Raw genomic sequence first — 21,103 nt, 5'->3', positions numbered from 1 at the left:
CGTGTATAGGGAATATTCGGACTAAGCGGGAGATTTGAAATTTGGTAAATGTCATTACTTTTTTAGTTAATAGTTTGCTTCATTGAACAAAAATTTGTTCAAAATGATTAAACGATTTGTTTTCATTTTTTTTTAACGAATCCAATCGAACGCCTCGTTAGTCGTAATTGTGTGAAAGCACATTAATTCCATTACAGTTGGCGGCTTTGCTAACTTACCAACATCCGCTTTTCCGACTAACTCCCTATTCACTCCTATACACTGCTCAGAATCATATATATATGTATATATGCGCAGAATCAAAGTAGACACTAGATACCTCCTGGTGATCTAGTGTCGAAATCTCCGGAGAGTCGAGAGGACGCGAATGTCTGATCTCTTCCAGGCAAATGTCAGTGTGTCTAGTAAATTAGGGAGATCGAGTCCGCAGCATCAACAACGGAGTCCATTGCTTCCAAAATCAATCAAGTAAAGAAAGCAATTGCCGATCCAAGTCCGCATCGTCGATGAGATGCTTCTGGCGAGACAACTCCGCACCGGCGAGCGCGGCTCGTCGCCCTGACGACGAATCATCGCTGTGTCTCCCCGACGAGGTCCTTACTCCGCTCCGAGGCGGAAGTCCAACGCTACAGCGGGTGAGGCATTTATACGAACGTCTCAAGGCAATATAAGAGCTATAAGCTGGATATAGGGGCAGAGTGTAGGCTTCGCGTTGTGTCATCGTACGGTCAGCTGATTCAGCTTCGTGTACGATACCTTATAATAACGTCGCGGCGCTTATCGCGCACTATGTTGTCCTCGCTCGTCGTCGATGCGCCCGGATGATTCGTCATCGAGGCGATGATAATGTTCAGTGCGAACAAACAAAGTTTGCACCAGGATGACAGCGCAGTGCCGTGATTTCTCCTATCGCGTAAGCAAGTCGCGCAGTTTTTGACATTGGTCGTCGAGCGAGTACATAGATAGCTGTTCCAGTCAAGTGCGTAAATACGCTTTTTTTTGTGCGGTATTAGTGCAGCAGTGTACACATATATTGCAGGTTAGAATTTAGAATATCAGGCGGAGAGATATCTCTCGAGTGGTTGGTTGTGTAAGTACTTTTAGTATGTGAGTGGACAATGTGTCTTTCCTTCGTCTCAATTTTTTTCTCTTGATAAAATGTACTCGAGCTTTGCTCCGTTTTTTCGCGCTCTCCGATGAAATTTTCACTCAGAGGAAGGTGTTGCACGCTTGACTGAAGAACGAGTTCTTGGCTTTCGTCTTTATGTGAGATAAATGCGACGATAATAAGACGTGCAAATTGTACGGCTTGTTTTTCGCGATTTTCTAGATTCGTCGTTGTAGTGGGCGTTTCTTTGCTTACTTTGCCAGAGTTTCGTTTTTGTTATAAAAAAAAAAAAAAATAGATTACTTAGTTCTTTTGTACTTCCATTGTTCTAAAGAAACTTTGGTTTTGTGTTGGGGAAAATCGAAGTGTAATGCTTGGGAATCTATTTTTAGCTCGGGTCAATTATCAGAGTCCAGTCATTTTCTAGAAAAATTGACTTGATTGCACCTATGCTACCCATTTATGCTAATTGCATTATTATTGACCTTGCTTGGATTGGTAAAAATTCATTTAGTTGGATTCATTAAAAAGTAAGATAAACTTGTTATTTCGACTTAATAATTATAGAACTACAGGTTATTTTCCAATATTTCTTCATTATTAATTTGCTATACTTATAGGCATTAACTTGTGTTTTGTTCTTTTAGAGAAACAGAGCCATCAAGGATAGAAAAGGATAATGCGATAGTTTTCTAAATCTCCAAACTACAATGGCTATTACATTTTGTCGGCACTGGCGGCTTTGGATATTGCCAGTATTGACGTGCCTTTATGCACTACTCATTGTTATACTTGTACCAATTTTGTTGGCAAATTCTATAAAAAATGGATTCAAAAAGCAAGATCAAGGAGCTCTGGTTGGAGGAGCATTTGTTCTTCTGGCCCTTCCTATTGCTTTTTATGAAATTATCCAACACATGATTTATTATACACAGCCAAGGTTACAGAAATATATAATACGGTATTTATAAACATTTTTGGAAAATATTAAAATAACTATTTTATTTTTTTGTTTGTAATAAATTATTACTGTTTCTTTTAGGATATTATGGATGGTCCCTATTTATGCAGTTAATGCGGTAAGCTATAGATTTTCATAAAATAATTTTATAATGTGCTTTCAAATACTTATTGTTACATAAATTTGTTTCAGTGGCTTGGTTTAGTCTATCCACAAGTCAGCATATATTTGGATAGTATGAGAGAATGTTATGAGGCTTATGTCATTTACAATTTTATGATGTATCTGTTTGCCTACCTTAATGCTGATCACCAATTAGAACACAGGCTAGAAATTGCACCTCAAGTCCACCACATATTTCCACTGTGTTGCCTCCCTGATTGGGAAATGGGACGCGAATTCATTCACATGTGCAAACATGGAATTCTGCAATACACTGTGGTTCGACCTATATCGACATTGATTTCATTGTAATTAATTATCTCTCTATACTTGAATTTCAATTCTATTCACTATCTATTCAGCTAATCTTGTTATGTGCTTTTCTGATTTCAGCATTTGTGAATTAAATGATGTATATGGTGAAGGAGAATTCAGAGGAGATGTAGCCTTTCCATACATGATAGCTTTTAATAATTTGTCACAATTTGTGGCTATGTACTGCTTGGTCCTATTTTATCGTGCCAATGCTGAAGCACTTAAGCCCATGAAGCCTATCGGCAAATTTTTGTGCATTAAAGCTGTAGTTTTCTTCTCATTTTTGTAAGACGAAAGATTTCATGATATTTTTATTATTTATTCTTAATCGTCCTAATATTTAAATATAAAATTAATATTTTTAGCCAAGGAGTATTAATAGCAGTGTTGGTGTACTTCGATGTCATATCGAGTATTTTTGATACTGATAATACGGCCGAAGTCAGGCATATATCGTCCAAGTTACAGGATTTCTTAATTTGCATAGAGATGTTCCTAGCTGCTGTGGCACACCATTATAGTTTTAGCTACAAACCTTTTGTTAATCTGGCCCAGAGTCAGGCCTGGTGGGATGCCTTTAGGTAATATGTCTACTCTTTATTATTATAAATATTCAATAAGTATGAATTATAGACATATGATAATTGAATATTGAAAATTCTTTTCAGACAAATGTGGGACGTGTCCGATGTACATAATGATATAAAGGAGCATTTGGGTGTAGTGGGATCGTCCTTGAGTCGAAGAATACGTGGCCGTAGTGCGTACCAGCAGGCTTGGGGCAGCGCTAATGAAAGGACGTCTTTGCTGCCAGACAGCCTTGACACTACCGCAAAAAGCGCTCCGGCTGCTTCGTTCTCTGCCTACCACGCAGCCGAGGCTGGGCAAGCTTCCAGCTCGAGTGAATGCATCGCGGGGGTCATGGACGTGAGTCCTGACGATGCACCGCCTAGCAGCAGTAACACAATAAATACGTAGCCGACGCTCACTTTACGTATTACGCGCCAAATGACAAAGTATTTTTTTCTAAAGACAATGGAGGTAGCGACTTGTCCTTCCTCTTGCATTAGTTTATTGTCTAGATCGTTACTCAAGATTATTTCTGTGGTTTATTTTGTTGCAATCCTTGGCTACCCGGGTGAATCATAGTCACGCAACCACTAGTGTGGTTTCCGTCGAGTTTTACAGATATTTTACGAGTCTTGCAGTAGACATGTGATATTTGATCATTCTTGAATGATTAGTGAGGGACAACACCTTTAAATAAAACATAAGTTTACGTTTGAGTAAGACGTATTGGCGAGCATAACTAGAGTAATTGTATTTTATGAATAGAGGAAATACGAAATGAATTTCGCAAAAGTATTCACTATCTCTTCAAAGTAGATGAATCAATGGCAATAGAGATTCACTTCTAGAACTAGCAATTCTTTTTCAAATTCTTTTCATACAAATCTTCAATTCTGATTAGGGATAGCAATAACTGATTGTCTTACACCAATTAGTGATAAATTTAAGAAACTTTCATACATTTGCAGATTTTACATTAATGTTGTACATTCTAAAATATAGTGACTGAACAGACCTTGGCAGCTAAGGGTTACTTCTGTTTTTAATAGCAAGCAGTTGCTTTTGTGATAAAAAAGCAGAGTCAAAGTTTCGTTTATTGTAAATAAGTCCAATTCTCTAAATAATCGTAATTAGAGCAAAATAACGCGTTTGTGTGACATAATGAATTGAGATACTCGATGGGAGATTTGATAATGGTTTTCTTCTGTAATGAAATAACATACAACCGCATTACCAATGATATTTTACCAAATATTGTAAATATCTGAAACGTTTATATATAGAACTATACGTCAATAACAAATATTTATATAAATTTAGCTTGTGTTGAAATTTATAACATATCAGGTATATGAATAGCTTGTACATAGCTAGTAATGCCTAAATGTGTACAACGGCTTTTAAAAATTTGCAGTGATTTTTGAAATTAGAATTTTGTATGTTCACTGTTTGAACTGTTTAATCAGGAAGGTTAACGGTATTTCTTTGAATTAATGTGTAAATCAGTCATTTGAGTAATTTTGTTAGAAATAATTAGAACGAATATTTAAATTATTTTTTTATAAAATAGTAGTGAAGAAATAAATATTTTTCTAACTCTACTAGACAATTTCGTTTAGACTGAAAGTAATAGAATAAAATTGATTTTTCCATTTTTGAATTTTAATGATAAGTCTCTAGTTTGCTTAATTTTACTATTAAAAAGAAAGATGATGAATAATTTAAAAAATCAATACTTATTTTCAATAGATTAAAGTTACCGATATCGATATTTATCACTGAAATTAGTTTTTAGCCATGGTCTTATATTTTTTATGATCTTTTCTGCTATACTGTGGGCGTTAAATACTAATATACCAGAATTTTTGTACAACGATCACTTTTTATTGTTGATTCTAATAAAAATTTATGTAATACAACGTTGTCTTATCAATTTCATTTCTTGCGACTTTTTTTTATTGTGAGAATGACGGAGAAAATTATCGTAATGATTTATTCATATAACTACTATATTCATCTAATATTTCCATTAATTACTGGTATAAGTACTCCAATAATGCGTTATCGTTCAAACGAGGCAGACATGCATTGTTATGAATTTGTTATTTAATCGATCGCTGGACTCTGTATGTAAATATCCGACGATAATAATAGCAACTCAGACTATTGTTTACGTGCTTTATTCAAATTTTTTAATCAACTCGTCTAGCCATCGCTTGTGATTCAATTGTTTACTATACTGCTAATCCAGAAATTTTGGCTTCGGGTAATCTTCTTCCAGAAATGTAGGCACCGTGTATACGAATTACTACGTTTTTATCACATATTACACGCAACTATCGAGACACTTTCTGATTTTTAAACTATAATTTGCGGAAGATAAAACATATGATGCCTGACGTCAGCTAAAAGCACATGCATTCGTTCCGTGGATGACGTTATGACAGAATTTTAACGTTTAGTCGCAGCGACCTTTATTGATCTTGTCGAATAATAGTAAAATGATTGGTGCATTTATGAAATCAATTATTGTATATATTGGAATTCTTTGAAGTATAGCATACTTAGCAAATCTAGTTATGAAAATATACACATAATGCATACATAAAACATGATATAAATGAAAGCGAAAGTACGTATATTAACGATAAATCTTTCTTACGAGAGAAGTAGGGGAAATCGAAGTGTGGCAGATTATAATCTTCTATGTATATCATCATTTACATTCCGCATGCGTAATGCACAATTGACCGAACATGACTCGCGATCATGGCCACACGCTGATGCGACATTTGAATTGCGTGATCTCAAGCGCAGCGCATTTGTTGATAAACTTTGCAAAAAATAAGGTGTATATAATCTTATCGCGGGAATTACATGTATAGAGGCTCAATAGAGTATGACGAAGTCCGTTGTATGGATTTATCCTGGAAATTTGATGTATGCTATAATTGTAAATGCAACGATGCTCGTTTGCTCACATAAGGGATGAAAAAAATTGATAATGTCATGTACGCATATACACCGCTGTCGGTATAATTTTTTGTGACTTGTCGGGAAGAGTATCATTTTGTAAACAAAGTTGATTCACGCGCAATATAAAAGTTTCTGTGGTCCAAGTTTATTTATGTATTGACATTTTCTCACTGGATAGGTGAAAATGTGTAATAAGTGAAATGAATCTTTATTTCTGTCCAGTTACACTAGCTGTCAAAAGGTCATGCATCCACGTTTTCTATATTTTGTTGATATAAATGCACATGACGGTACAGTGACCTAGTTATCACAATATATGTATCTATTGGATTGTATTACTCATAATTGCAGGTTCTAATTTGTACATTGTATATGGTCTTTGTCAATTGCTGAGAAAACTCGAGTTTTTGATTAATTTTCTAATTTCTATAAATATAAACATTATAATGCGAAGGCTTTGAAAAATGTAAAGTATGAGCATGAACGTAAACGTGATTATTTTCTGCTTCACAGATTATAGATCATTATAGAGTATCAACACTAGATTTTTATTTCTTAAGTGTTAACATTGATAAACTGAAAGCTAGCGAAAAGTATATATGGCTATCACGTACACTATATTGACATTATCGCAGTTACCAACTTTCCTTTTCGTACGCATGATATGGATTTCTAAGAATGAGATGTTAAATGTTATAATGTTATAAATTATTACAGAGATCATTTTTAATAGATGCCATATCCAGTTAAAAATGTACACAAATATTTTTGCACTTTTATGAATATGTACCTCATGCGCACACTCAAAAGCGTAAAAATAATATCAATAAACAAACTTGTACACTCTAATCTATCGCTCATTACGTCGTTAAAAATTCTTCTCGCGTTAACGTCGCAATAAACGCGCAAGCGTATAATCTCCTTCGCTTAAAAAAAAAAAAATGTCAATAAAGAGAAATTACTGACATCATAAACTCATCTCGATCAATCCGCATTTCTAAACTATGAAAATAAACAAATCTAATTAGAAAAAAGCCATATCATCAACGGCCAAGAACCACCACGAATTATCAGCCACTATGTCACGATCGAACGCGGAAAATATAGACCGCACAAGTGTCAGTGCTGCAATGTCAAGGTCGTCGAAGTTTTCACTGATAATCCCAGTCCACATGGTATTCGCGCGCTCTCTCTCTCTCTCTCTCTCTCTCTCTCTCTCTCAATACAAAGTTCAACCAAAAATCTGATGGAGCTCGCCGTTCACGTGCTTGCGTACCGCGATAATATACGCGCCAGACGCATCTCCCGCGAAATCCATATAAAGCGGCCGATCTATCCACGAATAGCTTCTTTCGTTCGCTTGCGATCCGAGGGTCAAGTGCAGATACACAGTCGCTCGATTTTACTCAAGCTTTCTGTCCGAGCTTTTGAAATACGTTCTAACGATCCTTGAGCTTTCGATTCTGGTGAGTGAATTTTTACTATATCCTATAAATTCGAATCGAAAATTACTTATCGAAAATTGTTCGTCGTTCCAGCGCAATCCCAAGTCTTCCGGAGGAAACATTAATACCATATTTGTCCGGAGTATCCGTCAAAATTGTCAAGCGAAAGATGTCGATCATGAACGGCCACGTGAACGGCTTGGACTGCAACAACCAAAAGAAGAAGTTCCTGAACAGCAAAGCCGAGGCCGAGGAGCACGAAGAGCACCAGTATCTAAAGCTCATCAGATTGATACTGGATAAGGGTGCCGTCAAAGACGATCGAACCGGCGTCGGCACCCACTCCGTCTTCGGTACGCAGATGCGCTTCAGTCTGAGAGATGGTGAGTTTTTCAACTTTTTTTTTTTTTTTTTTGGCTTTAATTAATCTTAAAGGAAAAAAAAAACCAAAATCAGGTTTTTTTCCCAGGAACCTTACCACTGCTCACTACGAAGCGAGTATTCTGGCGAGCCGTGGCAGAAGAGTTGTTCTGGTTCATCCGAGGCTCGACTAACGCCAAGGAGCTTTCGGCCAAAGGCGTGAAAATCTGGGACGCCAACGCGTCCAGAGAATTCCTCGACACCTGCGGCTTTCAGGATCGCGAGGAAGGCGATCTCGGCCCGGTTTACGGCTTTCAGTGGAGGCACTTTGGCGCCAAGTACGTCGACATGCACACCGATTACAGCGGTCAAGGTAAGATATAGATAGACTCTATTTTTAATGGCTTAGCATTCGAAAAGAAATTTAAAAAGTTTGAAAAATCACAGGTTTTGATCAGCTTGCCGACGTGATCGACAAGGTGAAGAACAACCCGGACGACAGGCGAATAATAATGAGCGCGTGGAACCCTGTGGACATTCCGAAAATGGCCCTCCCGCCCTGCCACTCGCTCGCTCAGTTCTACGTCTACGACGGCGAGCTCTCCTGTCATCTTTATCAAAGAGCCGGCGATATGGGCCTTGGTGTGCCATTCAACATCGCCTCCTACTCGCTGCTCACCATCATGATCGCTCATGTGGCCAATTTGAAGGTGAATATTATTTTTCGAAAAGATACGCGCAAAGTTATGTATTAAACGTATTTTAAACGAACTACGCTCTTATTTCGACAGCCTGGCGAATTCGTGCACACGATGGGCGACACTCACGTGTACCGCAACCACGTGGATGCTGTGAAGGAGCAGATAAAGCGCGAGCCTCGGCCATTCCCGAAGCTCAGGATCAAGCGACAAGTGACTGACATCGACGACTTTCAGTTCAGCGACTTCGAACTGGAAGGATATAATCCCCACCCGAAAATTGACATGTCTATGGCACTTTGAATTGCCTTTTTCACGAATCGTTGTTCTACTATCTTTTGTATGTACATGTTAAATTACGTAATATGTGAGATTTAGATATATATGTAAGTGAGATATTTGCGTTCGTCGACCTAATTTACTTTTGCAAATGTTTCGAAGCTTTGCGTAGTAGTATTATAATGTAACGAGATACTTGTATATTAGCTTTAAGATGAGACATTCGATACTAATTATAAGCTCTACACACTTATTATAATAATACATAAAATGTTAATAAACATTTTTATATTAAAAATATCTCGTTAATAAATACTTATTCCCTTCGTCCTTCTTTAAAACCTATAGATATAATTTGCTTGCACTTCGCATGCCCCCTCCATATCACATATTCGAATCCCGCGCGTGTTACCAACAGAATGCACTTCCTTCTATACCTACGTTTTTGAATCTGGCTTTCCGCGCGATAGTCGCCTGTTTTGCGCGAGTGAATCTCGTCCTGACTGGTTGTGCCATCGACGATCTCATTCTTCACCGAGACATCGCCGAGGACAGGCTGACAGTCGACCGGAGTCTTCTATACCAGCTAATAAAGGAGGCTTACCTGGACATTCGACGCTACCTGGGATACTTATTTCTTCGAGTCCATTGTCGGAGAGCATAACCGGTGAGTACTTGCTGAAAACAAAGGAATTTTCTCTTATTTCGCCTTAGCCACTGTTACCGGTAAGAGATCGCGGTGTTGTTGTCCGTTAATTCAGAATTTTTCCTACATGTCAAGGTCGAAAACAAACTTTCCATTGTTGCCTATCGAGGCCCAAAAAATATCAAGTTTTACGATCGACGATGTAAAATACACTTATTGTCTATAGCGAATTCGCGGAAATGCACATGTTCGCGAGACTGTAACCCAACGTCACTAAGCTAGATCGTTTACCTTTTCCATAGGTCGCGGACACAAAGAGTCGTCAAGATGGTGCGAAACTTCGGCGAACGCAAAAAGAAGAACAAACGTGGCAGACAATCCAGGAAGTCCAGGAAGCCGCCTACTACCGCGAACATACCGCTAGAGGCCGACATGGACCACGAAGAGTGCCCCCAGGAGGTAGTCACCTGCAAGGAAGTGGCCATCCACGTGCCCAGACCTGCTCAGGACAACGACGAGGACTATGACAACGAAGAGATTGTCAAGGCGGTAAACGACCTATTTGCCGCGATGGCGATGATGAACGCATTGAGACGCGACGTCCTGATGCCGCAAGATGTATACTACAGCAAGTATCGGCGTTTTGTTTCCTTGTTCATGATGCTGAAGCTCTTGAGTGGGAGATGCTCGTTTTCAGGGAAAAAAGTTTAAGTTTATGACGATGTAACATGATTTTTCTTAACTTTCTTACTGTATTTTAGAGTGAAGATTTTTACACGATTGATATTATTAAGTAAATGTAATTGTGTTTAAGCACGTTTGTTTGTGTAAGATTCATTACTTTTCATGAAAAGTTCGACAATTACTTGTTTTCTGGATTGACGATATTATAATCACAACAAGGAATTATTGAAATTAAAACTATTTGTATTTTGTGCAGTTACTTAATGTATTTATTTAATATATCACCCATTCAAACATACAAGTCTCGTGTCTCATATGGAGAAAATTATATTAGATATTTGTTGATTATTCAGTCCACAGGATAGGTGTTATTAATATTTTATACCATCATTCGTTAAAGAGTATAATGAGAGCATAAAGATTTTATAGCTTTTATTTTTCTCTCAACTTTGGTATATTATTTCCATTTCTGCCAATTATACTTTTAAATTTAAATGATCTTAAGCATATCGATTGCAGACGTATAATGAAAGTTTTTTTCATCGTACGATTCACTATTCTAGTACATTTTTTGAAATGTAAAGGATTAATTCACATCGAATATAATCTCACGGTTTGAGACTTTTATGGAATAAATGCAATATTGTCAATTGATAAGAAGCAACACACCAATGCTTTTGATTTTCCAAAACTTTTTTCTAAAAAAATTAATCTTTTATAAATGTTTTAATCTGGCAAATCTCAAATAAATCATCGATAAAAACTTTGATTGAACTTACATAATTAAAAAACTTTATAAATATATGTATAATATATATATATATATATATATATACATATTATCTCTAATAATATAATTAACAGCACAATTATCGCATGAGCAAGTGACATGAGATCAAAGAGACTGTGTTCTATTATAATTTTTAAATATAATAAGGTCCCTTGCAATATATGTCACATGGTTAATGAATTTTTCTCAAGTTTTACACATACAAAGTCTCTAATTTCGCCGAAAACAAACAAGTTTATCATTTCTTTTGGCTACAAACTCAATCGCTGCGCTTGAGCATCAGCAATGTCGATGCCATTAATAATTTGGATCACTAAATATACTTGCTTCAATCTAAAACCTGTATTGATTATCTCTGAAAAGTGATGCTGCAAATGTAAACCAGCGAAATTTTCGAAAGCACGTTCTAAAAACGTTATGTTCATTTTTTTTCTCTTTTCATCACAATATACGTATTATGGAACCGCTAATAGTGTGCATGCATGCAATACAGACAGAAATTTCTTTTCGACCTTGTCAAGCTGGTGTACGTACTTGTCGCCCTTTATAATCTCGATTGATTGGTCAATACATAATAATTATAGCTAAACGAAATATAGTCGAGCCGTTTTACATATTTTTTTTGTTTTGTTTAGTTGAATGGATCTAACGAATATACAGATTATACCATGCAAGCGATTTTTCGATAGTATAAGAACTTGATGACAATTCATTTAAAACTTTGTTATATTATAATTACTGCCTCTGCGAGTTTCGCGCGCCCTTGGCTGACTCGGAGAACTGATGCTGTCGCTGATTCTCCTTGGGTTCCCTGCTGTCTTTGTACTCTCTATGGTATTCCCTGGGCTCCTGATCTCTCCGATCCCTCTGCGCCTTCTGACCCCTGTATTTCCTGTTCTGCTGTCCCCTCTCGTCCTTGTAGTAATTGCCACCGCTGTGATGACCTCGTGATCTGAAGAACGGCGGATAGCTCGAGCTGTTGTCCACTCGGACACTGCCATTTCTCAACTGTGGCAAGACTGTGGTGATGTCCAGATCAGGCTCCAGCTCTTGCCTGTCCTGATGGTGCCTGCTGTTCCGGTGGTAATCCGACTGTGAGTTGTGATCGTAACTGTGCATACAAACGAAAGATGATAATTTTAATCAAATCAATATATATATATATATATAAAACTCCAATTTGTTCTTCAGGCATGCTCACCTGTGATTGCCTCTGGAGGCTCGATGCCAGTAGCTCTGTGTCTGCAAGGGTGGGAACTTGTGGTAGTTCTCCTCCTGGCCCTGGTCGTTCGCCGGTGGGCCACGATTGTGATAGGCGTTCTGACCGGCACCACGGTTCCGACTGCTTCCGCTTCGACTGTTGTTGCCGTTACTGTTGTATCCGGCCGACGATGACGACTTGATCGTTGCGATCTCCTTGCGTTGGTCTTCGTTTTCCTGGCGCAACCTCTTCACCAACGCCTCAGCGTCGTCCAGCCGCGCCTGGAGCTCAACCTGCTGACACTCCAGCACTCCGTCGACCTGAACGCCCACGTCCGTCACCTTCTGCTTCTCCTTGGACTTTTCGCTGAGCTCCAATGCCCTGCGTAAACGATTTTGCGAACGTTATCCTTTTGTCACACAGGTGAATTGCCGTGAGTATACAGGGTAACTACGTACTTTTTCTGCTTCTCGATTACTTCCGACAAGTAAATGTTGCGTGTTTTCGCTTCATTCAAAGAGGTTTTCATGTCCTGCAGGTCTTTCTCCAGTAGCTCAACCTGAAGAGGCGCAACGTTGACACTTGCCGGGCTTCCCTGCTGCAAAGGACGAAAATTGCGGTTATTCTTCTACAAAGCTCAAAAGCATTGCGATATACTGTTAGTTAATGATTACTTTCGGTTTCGCGAACCCATTCCCACTGTCTTCCGGAGAAGAGGGACTGCTAGAAGCGTAGTTTGTCCCTTTTGAGAAGACCAGTTGAAACTGTAGGTCTGTATAGTAAAGAGGCTTATTTTCTAGCTTCGCTATAATTTACCACTACTTATACGCGAGAGAATGTGTGCTTATAATAACTCACCTCTGTTTCTTTGCCGAAGGATCTCGACTTCTTGGTGCAGAGCGACCAGGGTTGCCTGATGCTGATCCTGAAGGAACTTCATATTCTGCTCCAGCTGGGTCACTTTATCACTGTTGTGACCCTGTAATCGTCCCTCGTCGCTCTCGTCATTTCTATTGGGCAATGAGATTATTTCAGGCGGTGGTTTCTTCCGCTGTAAGTTGGAAAAGCACACAAATGCATGAGATTTAATATGACGATTATTTGCAAAACTTCCATGAATATAAATTCAAGCTTACTTGTGAAAAAGGTACTAGTGGAAGTTTGACAAGAACTTTGGAAGTCATTTTTTATTAACTGTGGTATAAAATCGAGCCTCGTCAAGTGCCGCGTCGAAAGCTTTTCGGCTGCTCTACTTCGCCAGACCTTGAAAACCAAGAAATAAAACGACAATTGAATTATTCGGCTGCGGCAGACAAATCCATGTCACGATAACGCAATGAACGATTTTTTCCCGTCAACCCGAGGAAAACTGGCACACACCATACACATATACGCCGCAGAATTGCGAAAAAAGAAACGCACCGATGCCAGAGCAGTCCATTAACGCCGCATATAGAGTGTTACTGTAAGTTAAGCAAAGCGTCTCGAACAAATCGCGAAGTCGTGCAATTATTAATCCAGACTATCGACTATTTTCGAAGTCCTTAAATTTTGCAGCGCCACGTCAAGCTACTGCGGCTTCGCGCGAACAAAAGCTCTCTCTCTCTCTCTCTCTCTTTCTCTCTCGGTGTTTCGCTCCGAAATCGAAGCGTAATAACAGAGTAACAGAGCAATAGAGAAACGCGTACACAGAGAGCCGCGGCACTGATGCTTGTTTGTCGGTCTCCGTGCAACGCGCAGCGCACTACTTCCAAGAAGCAAGTATAGCCCTCGACTACATTTACTATACGGACACATCATGCACGGCATATATACCTGCGTCAGGGCGCGCCGCGCCAAGGCCCCTGGGCTCAAAGAATATTATATTCCGAACAGCGAGGATATCTCAGCGGCCTTGGAGCAGCGACTCGAGAAAAGGCACCTCTACCAAATGTAATACCTCGGAGAGTTGAGTATGTGATTTCTACGGAGAGCAGTCGTCGTCTTCTTCCGACAGCGGCGCACGGAGGAGTATACCTACGCGACGAAGGGGGTATTGATCCGCGGCGCGATCCGCCCGATCTGCCAGCGCCGGCAGCACCGCCTCCTCTAAAGAGCGTGGCGAACGAGAGGAGAGAAAGAGGAGGAGAGTGGGTACACCACCCCCTTGCTAGAGCTCATTTCATATATGTATACGTGCGGCGCTCCTCTCTATATAGCTATATAGCCTGCGGGGAGGTTGTGGCGACCGCACCCCGCCGCGCCGCTGCTGCATCCGATGCATCTTTTCTTGGGAATAGTAGCTCGTTTTGTCTTCTGATTTTTAATAATACTCGTACATCCAATTTGTTCGAGATAACGAAGCGGCGATATATTAATATTATATCAACGATATTCCAGGATGGCAATAGGTGGAGATTGCATCGTTTTTCAAAACTACAAGGATTAAACAATTGAACAAAATAAAGATAATTTTTGAGAATTAAAATTACAGCTTCCATAAATGCTACGATGATTTCAGTCGATTCAGATGAATTGGGAAAAAAAAAGATTATTCATATTGATCGTTCAAATGAGATTAGTCAACGACAACAATATACAAATAAACTCATCCACTCCTTGGTGTAAAGGAATACATTTTTTACAATATTAAAAATAATCTCTGGCCGACTCCGTTTTTTTTCCCGAAAAAATACGCATATTAATATTCGACAAAATGCGCAGTCTGATTCAGGAGCTTGATAAAAACTGATCTTTCCTATTGCCGAAAATATCTCTTGATCTCATTACACACAACATAGGCATATACGAATGCATAGCCCGAGCCCCCCCCCCCCCACACACACAGAAACATAGCATAGCTCCGCGCGCAACGAACGTCAAAAGAACGACGGGAGTCCCGAGCTTGTACCAGTACGTGTTGTGCGTGTGCTCATTTTGGAGCAGGTCTCGTAAAAAGCAGTACACTGAAAAAAAAAAAAAAAACGTTTTAGCGAGTGTCACCACAGTAGCGACTTTTTCAGTAAAAACAGCGAGTGGCCACTGGTAGTTTTGGCAGGTCTCGGCGAGCTGTCTCTATCTCGAGGATATTTAGGTTATGCATCGCCTTTTAAACCACCAAAAATCTTAAGAAAATAGTTTTTTTAATGACTAATATGATTAATTAAATTAAAGTTATAAGTAATGATCATTATAAGAGAGAAAAATACCTTGAATAACAGCCAGCAAATAAGTTACGTGAACATTTTGAATGTTGTTACTTATCAGTCCCATAATGGTCATTACTTTATATTTTATCATAATACTCGTTAAAAAAATTATTTTCTTAAGATTTTTGGTGTTTTAAAAGGTGATGCATAACCTAAATATCCTCGAGATAGAGACAGCTCGCCGAGACCTGCCAAAACTACCAGTGGACAGTCGCTGTTTTTACTGAAAAATCGCTACTGTGGCGCACTCGCTAAAACTACCGTGTTTTACAGTAGAAACGGCTGTGTTTTTTTTTTCAGCAGCAACTTCCTGTATATCCATCAGCTATATACCCAGTAGGCTGTGGTCGTGTTCCGCGAACAAATTCGTTGTGTGCCGCTACAAGTGGATTCGCCCCCCCGGACATATATCTAGTCATTGACACGGGATGCATCTGTGCGAGAGAAGCGCCGAGGTTAAGTCAGTCGTCGAGCAGCGAAGACATGAGTCATATTGACTTTTCAAACGTAAGAACTGATTGTAAACAACTTTTTAATTATCGCCGTTGATAATCTCGCCAAGCCAACGGTTTTCGCGCACGAGGAAACTTGCGTATATTTCTGCGTAGCTGTTCGTTCGATACTCCTACGTATCACTGAAAAAAAAAGCAGTCGTTTCTGCTGTAAAGTCCGGTAGTTTTAACCGTTCTGCCACCGAAACGACTGTTCAGTAAGAACAACGGTGTGCCATTGGTAGTTTTGGACTTACGCGGGACACCAGCAAAAACGACCGAACTGATTCTTTAAAACTGCTGAACTCTACGGTAATCTTGGCGAGTCTTCGTACAATGACGAATTACTGGTGCGAGTTCAGTTAAAATGGCTGTGTTTTTTTTTTCCAGTGTATATATACCCTGCGTGTTATTCAGTTCGGGATTCGGTGGATCGTGGTAGAGAGCGTTTACACGTTTCGTCGTTAACTTACAGAGCTTTTTGTTTTTCAGATAAGAGCTTGAAATAGCGATGCACAGGTGAAAAGCTGTTTAATTGCATAATTCGGTTGAAATTCTCATTTAAGCAACAGGTAATTTTCATTCAGCTTAGGAAAGCATTATGATCAGCGATGCATACTCGATTAGGTGATATAGCATTCTGTTTTCTACCAAAGTTTGCAGACTAGCCATGGGTCAGACACTTAGCGAACCTGTCACCACCAAAAAGTCAGCCTGCTGTAGAGATTCCAAGTATCGAGTAGGAAGCTCCTGCATGCAAGGATGGCGTATAAAAATGGAAGATTGCCATGTACATATATTATCTTTGCCAGATGATCCAGATGCTGCTTTCTTTGCGGTCTACGATGGCCATGGAGGTGAGTTTTATGTCGACTAGTTGAAAGTCGTGAATAGGATGCGATAAATGAAGTTTCTTGTTCTTATGCAGGAGCCCTTATGGCCCAGTACGCAGGGAAGTATCTGCATGAGTATATAACTAGTCAACCTGCTTACAAGGAGGGTAATATTGAAGAGGCGATGAAAAAAGGCTTCCTAGAGTTGGATAAAGTAATGCAGACAGACGAAGCATTGAAAAATGTACAAGCTGGAACTACTGTCATTGCTATTTTGATTAAGGATAATGTTTTATATAGTGTAAGTATCGCAAAGAAGTTCTCATGGAAGAAAGAGAGATCTCTAATAAAGCACGATCAATACTTTTAGGCCAATGCAGGAGATAGTAGAGCAGTAGCAAGTATTTCTGGAGTTGCTGTACCATTAAGCTATGATCACAAACCTATGCTAAAAGAAGAGAAAGAGCGCATTGTTGCAGCTGGTGGTTGGGTAGAGTTCAATAGAGTAAATGGACATCTAGCCCTGTCGCGTGCTTTGGGAGACTTCATGTTCAAGAAAAATGATGATAAGAAACCCGAAGAACAGATTGTATCAGGTATACTTAAATGAATTAATGTTTTTTTTTTTTAGTAAAGACTTTGCATTTCAATGCAACTAATAAATTTAATTTTTAGCCCTTCCAGAAATTCAGCGCCATGAAATCACCGAGGATTGGGAGTTTGTCATATTAGCTTGTGACGGTATTTGGGACGTAATGAGTAGCGAGGAGGTCGTGAACTTTATTAGAAGCCGCTTCGCCAACGCAGCGACTGATAGTGAGGAAAAAGAATCATCATCGCCAATAGACCCGGAAGAAATATGCGAACAATTAATCAGTCACTGTCTCGCGCCAGACGCTTTAATGGGGACCGGATGCGATAACATGACAGTCGTCCTCGTCAGTTTTCTTCATGGCAAACCATATTCACAAATGCTCCTTCATTGTAGAGAACCTCCAGCAAATCGAGAATCCGCAGAATAAAGTTTCTTCCATCATACCATTGTAAATAACAACCGATTTGTGATCATCGCGTATACGTTTATTGTAACAGATATCGTTGTTACTGTATTTATTACGTAGCCTTTTTGTTGAAGCTGTATACCGTGAAGTTTATAAATATTTTTATAACTAAAAGCATTCATCTTACGTGACAACTTTTTGAAAATTTTTCTTCCATGCTTTTATTATTTACAATCCCGATCTTAATGGACAAAAAACAGTTTCATATTTAGCACATAACATTTTTCTTTAGTATATAACAACAAAATTTTCGCAGCTTATATTCCGTATCGGTCTTGTATAGAACTAACTGCAGCATTGGCGAGCGAACTAAGTCTTCCAGCCACTTTGTGAACACCTTGCCTCACACTTTCGCGAACATCATCAAAGTCTACACCGCCTCTTCCTCCAATGTTCATAGAAAGCGACGAGGTCGGAGAAGTCGGGTTCGACTGGCCAGTGCCAAAATAGTCTGCTGAGGAAATGCTTGACGAGCCCTCGAAGCGACGTAAATTGTTCTTCTGTTCCCACTGAAAGTTTATCATTAGTGAACATTATATTCACAATTGTAAATAAACATCAGCAAATAAGTCGACTTTGACCTAAGATACAACCACTTGAATTTATTTGTAAATTTTAATAATACATGAGAAATAAAAGATAGAAAAAAGAAGATTACTTTTGTGTCCCTCAATCATTTGTAAGCTACAATTCGAACCCCTTGTAAACTATGATTTTACTTACATTATTATCATTGGCGTTGTCGCGGAAGTACTGATCTGAACTAATGGCTTTTGCACTGCCGAATTTCTTTTGTGCTTCTCCTTCATACATTTGTTGTTTACTACTGCTGCCACTACTGCTAGTCTTATTATAACTTTTATTAGTCGATTGTGACGAAGATGAGTTGGAAAATGAGGACGTTACGCCACGTCTTGCTGTATCAGGCTCTTCCTCTATAATATATTCGTCATTACGTGGTTTGCTACTGCTATTACTGCTGGATGCGCCGCTAGGAAAAGTATTTGTTAGAGTTTCAAAGCCTGATATTAGGTAATCAAGATCTCGTATATCAAGATTCATATCGCGCATTTTTGGCTCTGAAGCAGTTATTAGTTTGGAAGACGATTCTTGTGTTATCGTCTGCATATCGGTTAGAGCCGAGTGACTTGCACCTCTGAAAACCGGTAACACGATGATTAGTGGACTCGTTCATGTTTGACTTTAACATTGTTCATCTACTTCTACAAGCCTACCGTTTTGTGTTGAAACCTATTCCAAGACGTTCAGCTTGGGAAGCTCTTGAAGGATCCATTTTTCGAGTTCTTTCCTCAACCTTCTTGGCTTGTTCGGTCAAATTCTGTTCATAACGATAAGCCAAACGCTGTTCGATTTCTATCTTCTCTTCTTCATTTTTCGGCGGCTCAGCTGCTGCTTCCCTCCTTTCCTTGAAAGCTTCTGCAGCATTTTTTTCTATTTCTTCAAAGTTTGTCTGTATTCTCTGAGCACCAAGGCCACTAGCTTTCTTTCCAAGCTAACAAAATTAATTACCTGTTAGTATTTATCAATAATTTAATGGAGTCAAGCTATAAGCTTCTACATACCCCTCCTGGTCTTTTAGGTGGAACTTTCCTACCACCAATGGTTGGTTTTCTATCCGCTGCACCAAGCATAGCAGAATCTGAAATGTTAACCGATGGTCCCAAAGCCTCTGTGGAGGGTTCAGTAGTTTCTGGCACTGCATGAATATTGTCTGTTGCATGTATTTTATGATCTTCATTTAGTAATTGTGTTACAGTATCTGCATGAACATGAGGCACAACGGTTTCAGTGTTATTTACATCAAAGTTTTCATGTTCTTCAAAGAAATCTACTTCATTTTGATTAGTTTCTGGCTCAACGTAGTCTTCTACATGCAGCTATAAAAAATTTTAAATGTTAGAATTTCCAAATATCATCTTTTATGGCAAGTGTTAATGTAATTAAAATCACAACACAAAAATAAAATGAATGCTTGGAATTTATTTAAAAATCTTTCTGAAATAATGCAGCATATGATAGCACAAATTATTGCAACTAACTATAAATATTCCAAAAAGATTTTTTGTATAGCTTTGATATGCAAAAAGCTCATTATGTTTTATATTTGTGAAGAAACAGTCAGTGTTCAATTTGTGAAAATTGTTTTGTCAGTGGCTTGAAAAATCAAAATCATTTTCGCGGCTCACCAATTTGCTTTGAGGTGAAGGTAGTTGAACCTATAATTCATTTATTTTGATAAAGTAAGTACTTGTAAACAGTTTGATATTTCTGATCGCAAAGTAAGAAAAAAATAGACCACTTAAAAAATATACCTTTGTTCCATAGCGTTGCATGGCCTGTTGAGAAGATTGGGCTAGTTTGGATTTATATTGCATTGCAGCCCGTGAAGTATATTTTTGCTGTGCATCATTAGTGGTGCAGTTGTGTTGAGCAAAAAATTTTCTCTGTTGAAACCAAACAAATAGTCAGCTAGTCTTCAAAACAGTTAAGACACCAATAATCATGGAAATGTAAAACTTACAGCATTAGCATTGCCTCCCAACTGCATATTTCTCAACTGTAACCATGTCCAATTAGTGTCAAGTTGAGTGGAACGCACAAATGTCAAGTGAACTCCAAGATTTCTATGGACTGCTGAGCAGTCGATGCACAGGAAAACGCCATATGTAACGCTGGACCATGCCGGATTCTTTGCATTACAGTCGAAGCATGACTATAGATCAATAAAAAGCAATTATGACTCATTACTGCCAGTCAAAAGGTTGGAAACAGCTGTTGTAGAAATGCATTTTTCTTATACAATGTCACATTAGACAACCGATTATTGTTGAGAGATCACCGAGTTTTGCAACTGTTTATTACAAATTGACCTCGATCGAGGCATTTAACGACTTGCCAATCAATAACAAAAAGCCCATGTGACCAATAAAGGATCTTAAACAATCTAATAGTATAAGCATAGAGCATCGCAAAGAAACGTCGATGTTTGTTTGCCACTGGAGCTATCGAGACATTATTCCAGCGACTCGACGGACACGTAAGTAAACAAGCTAAGCAACGCCAAATTACAAACCTTGTTTGCGGGCTGAGAGCGTAATCTTTTGAAAACTTCCTCGATATCACTTTTGCTTGGTCCTGAATCTGCCATTTTTGACGTGCTATAAACGACAAATCCGAGGAAACGAGTAAGTAGCTACAGTAGTTACTCGGGTGTATACTTTCTATATGTAGGCAATGGCATGCACGTATGCGCTTGCTTCTTAAAACCAGCTTATAGCTGTGTGCATGTGAGTTCAGCTGTTGAAGGTTGGCAA

General features: G+C 38.9%; 6 protein-coding genes across 37 annotated transcripts; 4 read left to right on the top strand and 2 right to left on the bottom strand.

The window, feature by feature from the left end:
* The first annotated feature begins 306 nt into the window (after window positions 1–306).
* Window positions 307–6,938, top strand: LOC100119343 (transmembrane protein 184C). 6 transcript variants are annotated; one of them, XM_016983408.3, is made up of 7 exons: window positions 307–635; window positions 1,756–2,069; window positions 2,151–2,187; window positions 2,262–2,539; window positions 2,625–2,831; window positions 2,912–3,127; window positions 3,215–6,938. In XM_016983408.3, exons 2-7 carry the CDS (start codon window positions 1,819–1,821, stop codon window positions 3,522–3,524), a joined length of 1,299 nt encoding a protein of 432 aa, XP_016838897.1. In that variant the 5' UTR covers window positions 307–635; window positions 1,756–1,818; the 3' UTR covers window positions 3,525–6,938. The 6 variants fall into 6 exon arrangements, with proteins under 6 accessions (XP_016838897.1, XP_016838902.1, XP_016838899.1 ...); XM_016983413.3 differs by lacking the exon at window positions 307–635 and adding an exon at window positions 676–913; XM_016983410.3 differs by lacking the exon at window positions 307–635 and adding an exon at window positions 676–979.
* A 303-nt stretch (window positions 6,939–7,241) lies between these two features.
* LOC107980828 (thymidylate synthase) lies at window positions 7,242–9,174 on the top strand. Its single transcript, XM_016983417.3, has 5 exons — window positions 7,242–7,558; window positions 7,631–7,920; window positions 8,007–8,270; window positions 8,345–8,607; window positions 8,689–9,174. Exons 2-5 carry the CDS (start codon window positions 7,707–7,709, stop codon window positions 8,896–8,898), a joined length of 951 nt encoding a protein of 316 aa, XP_016838906.1. The 5' UTR covers window positions 7,242–7,558; window positions 7,631–7,706; the 3' UTR covers window positions 8,899–9,174.
* Window positions 9,175–9,333: 159 nt separating this feature from the next.
* LOC100680012 lies at window positions 9,334–10,463 on the top strand. The gene is made up of 2 exons (XM_003426354.4): window positions 9,334–9,541; window positions 9,823–10,463. The coding sequence occupies exon 2, from the start codon at window positions 9,848–9,850 to the stop codon at window positions 10,229–10,231; it is 384 nt and encodes a 127-aa protein (XP_003426402.1). The 5' UTR covers window positions 9,334–9,541; window positions 9,823–9,847; the 3' UTR covers window positions 10,232–10,463.
* Window positions 10,451–15,135, bottom strand: LOC100313523 (uncharacterized). Of its 4 annotated transcripts, none has more exons than XM_032597734.1 (7): window positions 15,086–15,135; window positions 13,332–13,458; window positions 13,054–13,246; window positions 12,870–12,967; window positions 12,654–12,793; window positions 12,196–12,576; window positions 10,451–12,105 (listed from the first exon to the last, which is right to left on the bottom strand). In XM_032597734.1, the coding sequence occupies exons 2-7, from the start codon at window positions 13,377–13,379 to the stop codon at window positions 11,730–11,732; spliced, it is 1,236 nt and encodes a 411-aa protein (XP_032453625.1). In that variant the 5' UTR covers window positions 13,380–13,458; window positions 15,086–15,135; the 3' UTR covers window positions 10,451–11,729. The 4 variants fall into 4 exon arrangements, with proteins under 4 accessions (XP_032453625.1, XP_008206165.1, XP_032453626.1 ...); XM_008207943.4 differs by lacking the exon at window positions 15,086–15,135 and adding an exon at window positions 14,135–14,285; XM_032597735.1 differs by lacking the exon at window positions 15,086–15,135 and adding an exon at window positions 13,576–13,796.
* LOC100677943 (probable protein phosphatase 2C T23F11.1) lies at window positions 15,027–18,420 on the top strand. Of its 23 annotated transcripts, none has more exons than XM_032598248.1 (7): window positions 15,027–15,087; window positions 15,684–15,890; window positions 16,367–16,446; window positions 16,531–16,731; window positions 16,803–17,008; window positions 17,078–17,303; window positions 17,383–18,420. In XM_032598248.1, exons 4-7 carry the CDS (start codon window positions 16,545–16,547, stop codon window positions 17,727–17,729), a joined length of 966 nt encoding a protein of 321 aa, XP_032454139.1. In that variant the 5' UTR covers window positions 15,027–15,087; window positions 15,684–15,890; window positions 16,367–16,446; window positions 16,531–16,544; the 3' UTR covers window positions 17,730–18,420. The 23 variants fall into 23 exon arrangements, with proteins under 23 accessions (XP_032454139.1, XP_032454132.1, XP_032454140.1 ...); XM_032598241.1 differs by having other exon boundaries at window positions 15,029–15,120; window positions 15,687–15,890; XM_032598249.1 differs by having other exon boundaries at window positions 15,037–15,087; window positions 15,687–15,890.
* LOC100119166 (ADP-ribosylation factor GTPase-activating protein 2) lies at window positions 17,904–21,103 on the bottom strand. 2 transcript variants are annotated; one of them, XM_016984430.3, is made up of 8 exons: window positions 20,863–21,073; window positions 20,311–20,502; window positions 20,102–20,233; window positions 19,976–20,005; window positions 19,352–19,666; window positions 19,004–19,281; window positions 18,492–18,924; window positions 17,904–18,277 (listed from the first exon to the last, which is right to left on the bottom strand). In XM_016984430.3, the coding sequence occupies exons 1-8, from the start codon at window positions 20,935–20,937 to the stop codon at window positions 18,026–18,028; spliced, it is 1,707 nt and encodes a 568-aa protein (XP_016839919.1). In that variant the 5' UTR covers window positions 20,938–21,073; the 3' UTR covers window positions 17,904–18,025. The 2 variants fall into 2 exon arrangements, with proteins under 2 accessions (XP_016839919.1, XP_008206215.1); XM_008207993.4 differs by lacking the exon at window positions 19,976–20,005 and having other exon boundaries at window positions 20,863–21,103.

The sequence above is a fragment of the Nasonia vitripennis genome, chromosome 3, assembly GCF_009193385.2.
Source record: "Nasonia vitripennis strain AsymCx chromosome 3, Nvit_psr_1.1, whole genome shotgun sequence".
Classification (NCBI taxonomy): Eukaryota; Metazoa; Arthropoda; class Insecta; order Hymenoptera; family Pteromalidae; genus Nasonia; species Nasonia vitripennis.
Note: the sequence above shows the minus strand (reverse complement) of the source record. Positions and strands in the feature narration are given on the sequence as shown.

Bases quoted from the DNA above. Each gene is read 5' to 3' on its own strand.
- LOC100119166 (XM_016984430.3), bottom strand. From the start codon at position 20,937: ATGGCAGATTCAGGACCAAGCAAAAGTGATATCGAGGAAGTTTTCAAA. The intron at 20,006-20,101 runs GTATATTTTTTA...AATGAATTATAG, and splicing joins TGCAACGCTATGGAACAAAG to GTTCAACTACCTTCACCTCA. The intron at 19,667-19,975 runs GTGAGCCGCGAA...AATTTTTTATAG, and splicing joins CTTCACCTCAAAGCAAATTG to CTGCATGTAGAAGACTACGT.
- LOC100313523 (XM_032597734.1), bottom strand. From the start codon at position 13,379: ATGACTTCCAAAGTTCTTGTCAAACTTCCACTAGTACCTTTTTCACAA. The intron at 12,577-12,653 runs GTACGTAGTTAC...TCGTTTACGCAG, and splicing joins GTAATCGAGAAGCAGAAAAA to GGCATTGGAGCTCAGCGAAA. The intron at 12,106-12,195 runs GTGAGCATGCCT...TTGTATGCACAG, and splicing joins GCCTCCAGAGGCAATCACAG to TTACGATCACAACTCACAGT.
- LOC100677943 (XM_032598248.1), top strand. From the start codon at position 16,545: ATGGGTCAGACACTTAGCGAACCTGTCACCACCAAAAAGTCAGCCTGC. The intron at 17,009-17,077 runs GTAAGTATCGCA...CAATACTTTTAG, and splicing joins AGGATAATGTTTTATATAGT to GCCAATGCAGGAGATAGTAG. The intron at 17,304-17,382 runs GTATACTTAAAT...TTTAATTTTTAG, and splicing joins CGAAGAACAGATTGTATCAG to CCCTTCCAGAAATTCAGCGC.
- LOC100680012 (XM_003426354.4), top strand. From the start codon at position 9,848: ATGGTGCGAAACTTCGGCGAACGCAAAAAGAAGAACAAACGTGGCAGA.
- LOC100119343 (XM_016983408.3), top strand. From the start codon at position 1,819: ATGGCTATTACATTTTGTCGGCACTGGCGGCTTTGGATATTGCCAGTA. The intron at 2,540-2,624 runs GTAATTAATTAT...TTCTGATTTCAG, and splicing joins ATATCGACATTGATTTCATT to CATTTGTGAATTAAATGATG. The intron at 2,832-2,911 runs GTAAGACGAAAG...TAATATTTTTAG, and splicing joins GTAGTTTTCTTCTCATTTTT to CCAAGGAGTATTAATAGCAG.
- LOC107980828 (XM_016983417.3), top strand. From the start codon at position 7,707: ATGTCGATCATGAACGGCCACGTGAACGGCTTGGACTGCAACAACCAA. The intron at 8,271-8,344 runs GTAAGATATAGA...GAAAAATCACAG, and splicing joins CACCGATTACAGCGGTCAAG to GTTTTGATCAGCTTGCCGAC. The intron at 8,608-8,688 runs GTGAATATTATT...TTATTTCGACAG, and splicing joins CTCATGTGGCCAATTTGAAG to CCTGGCGAATTCGTGCACAC.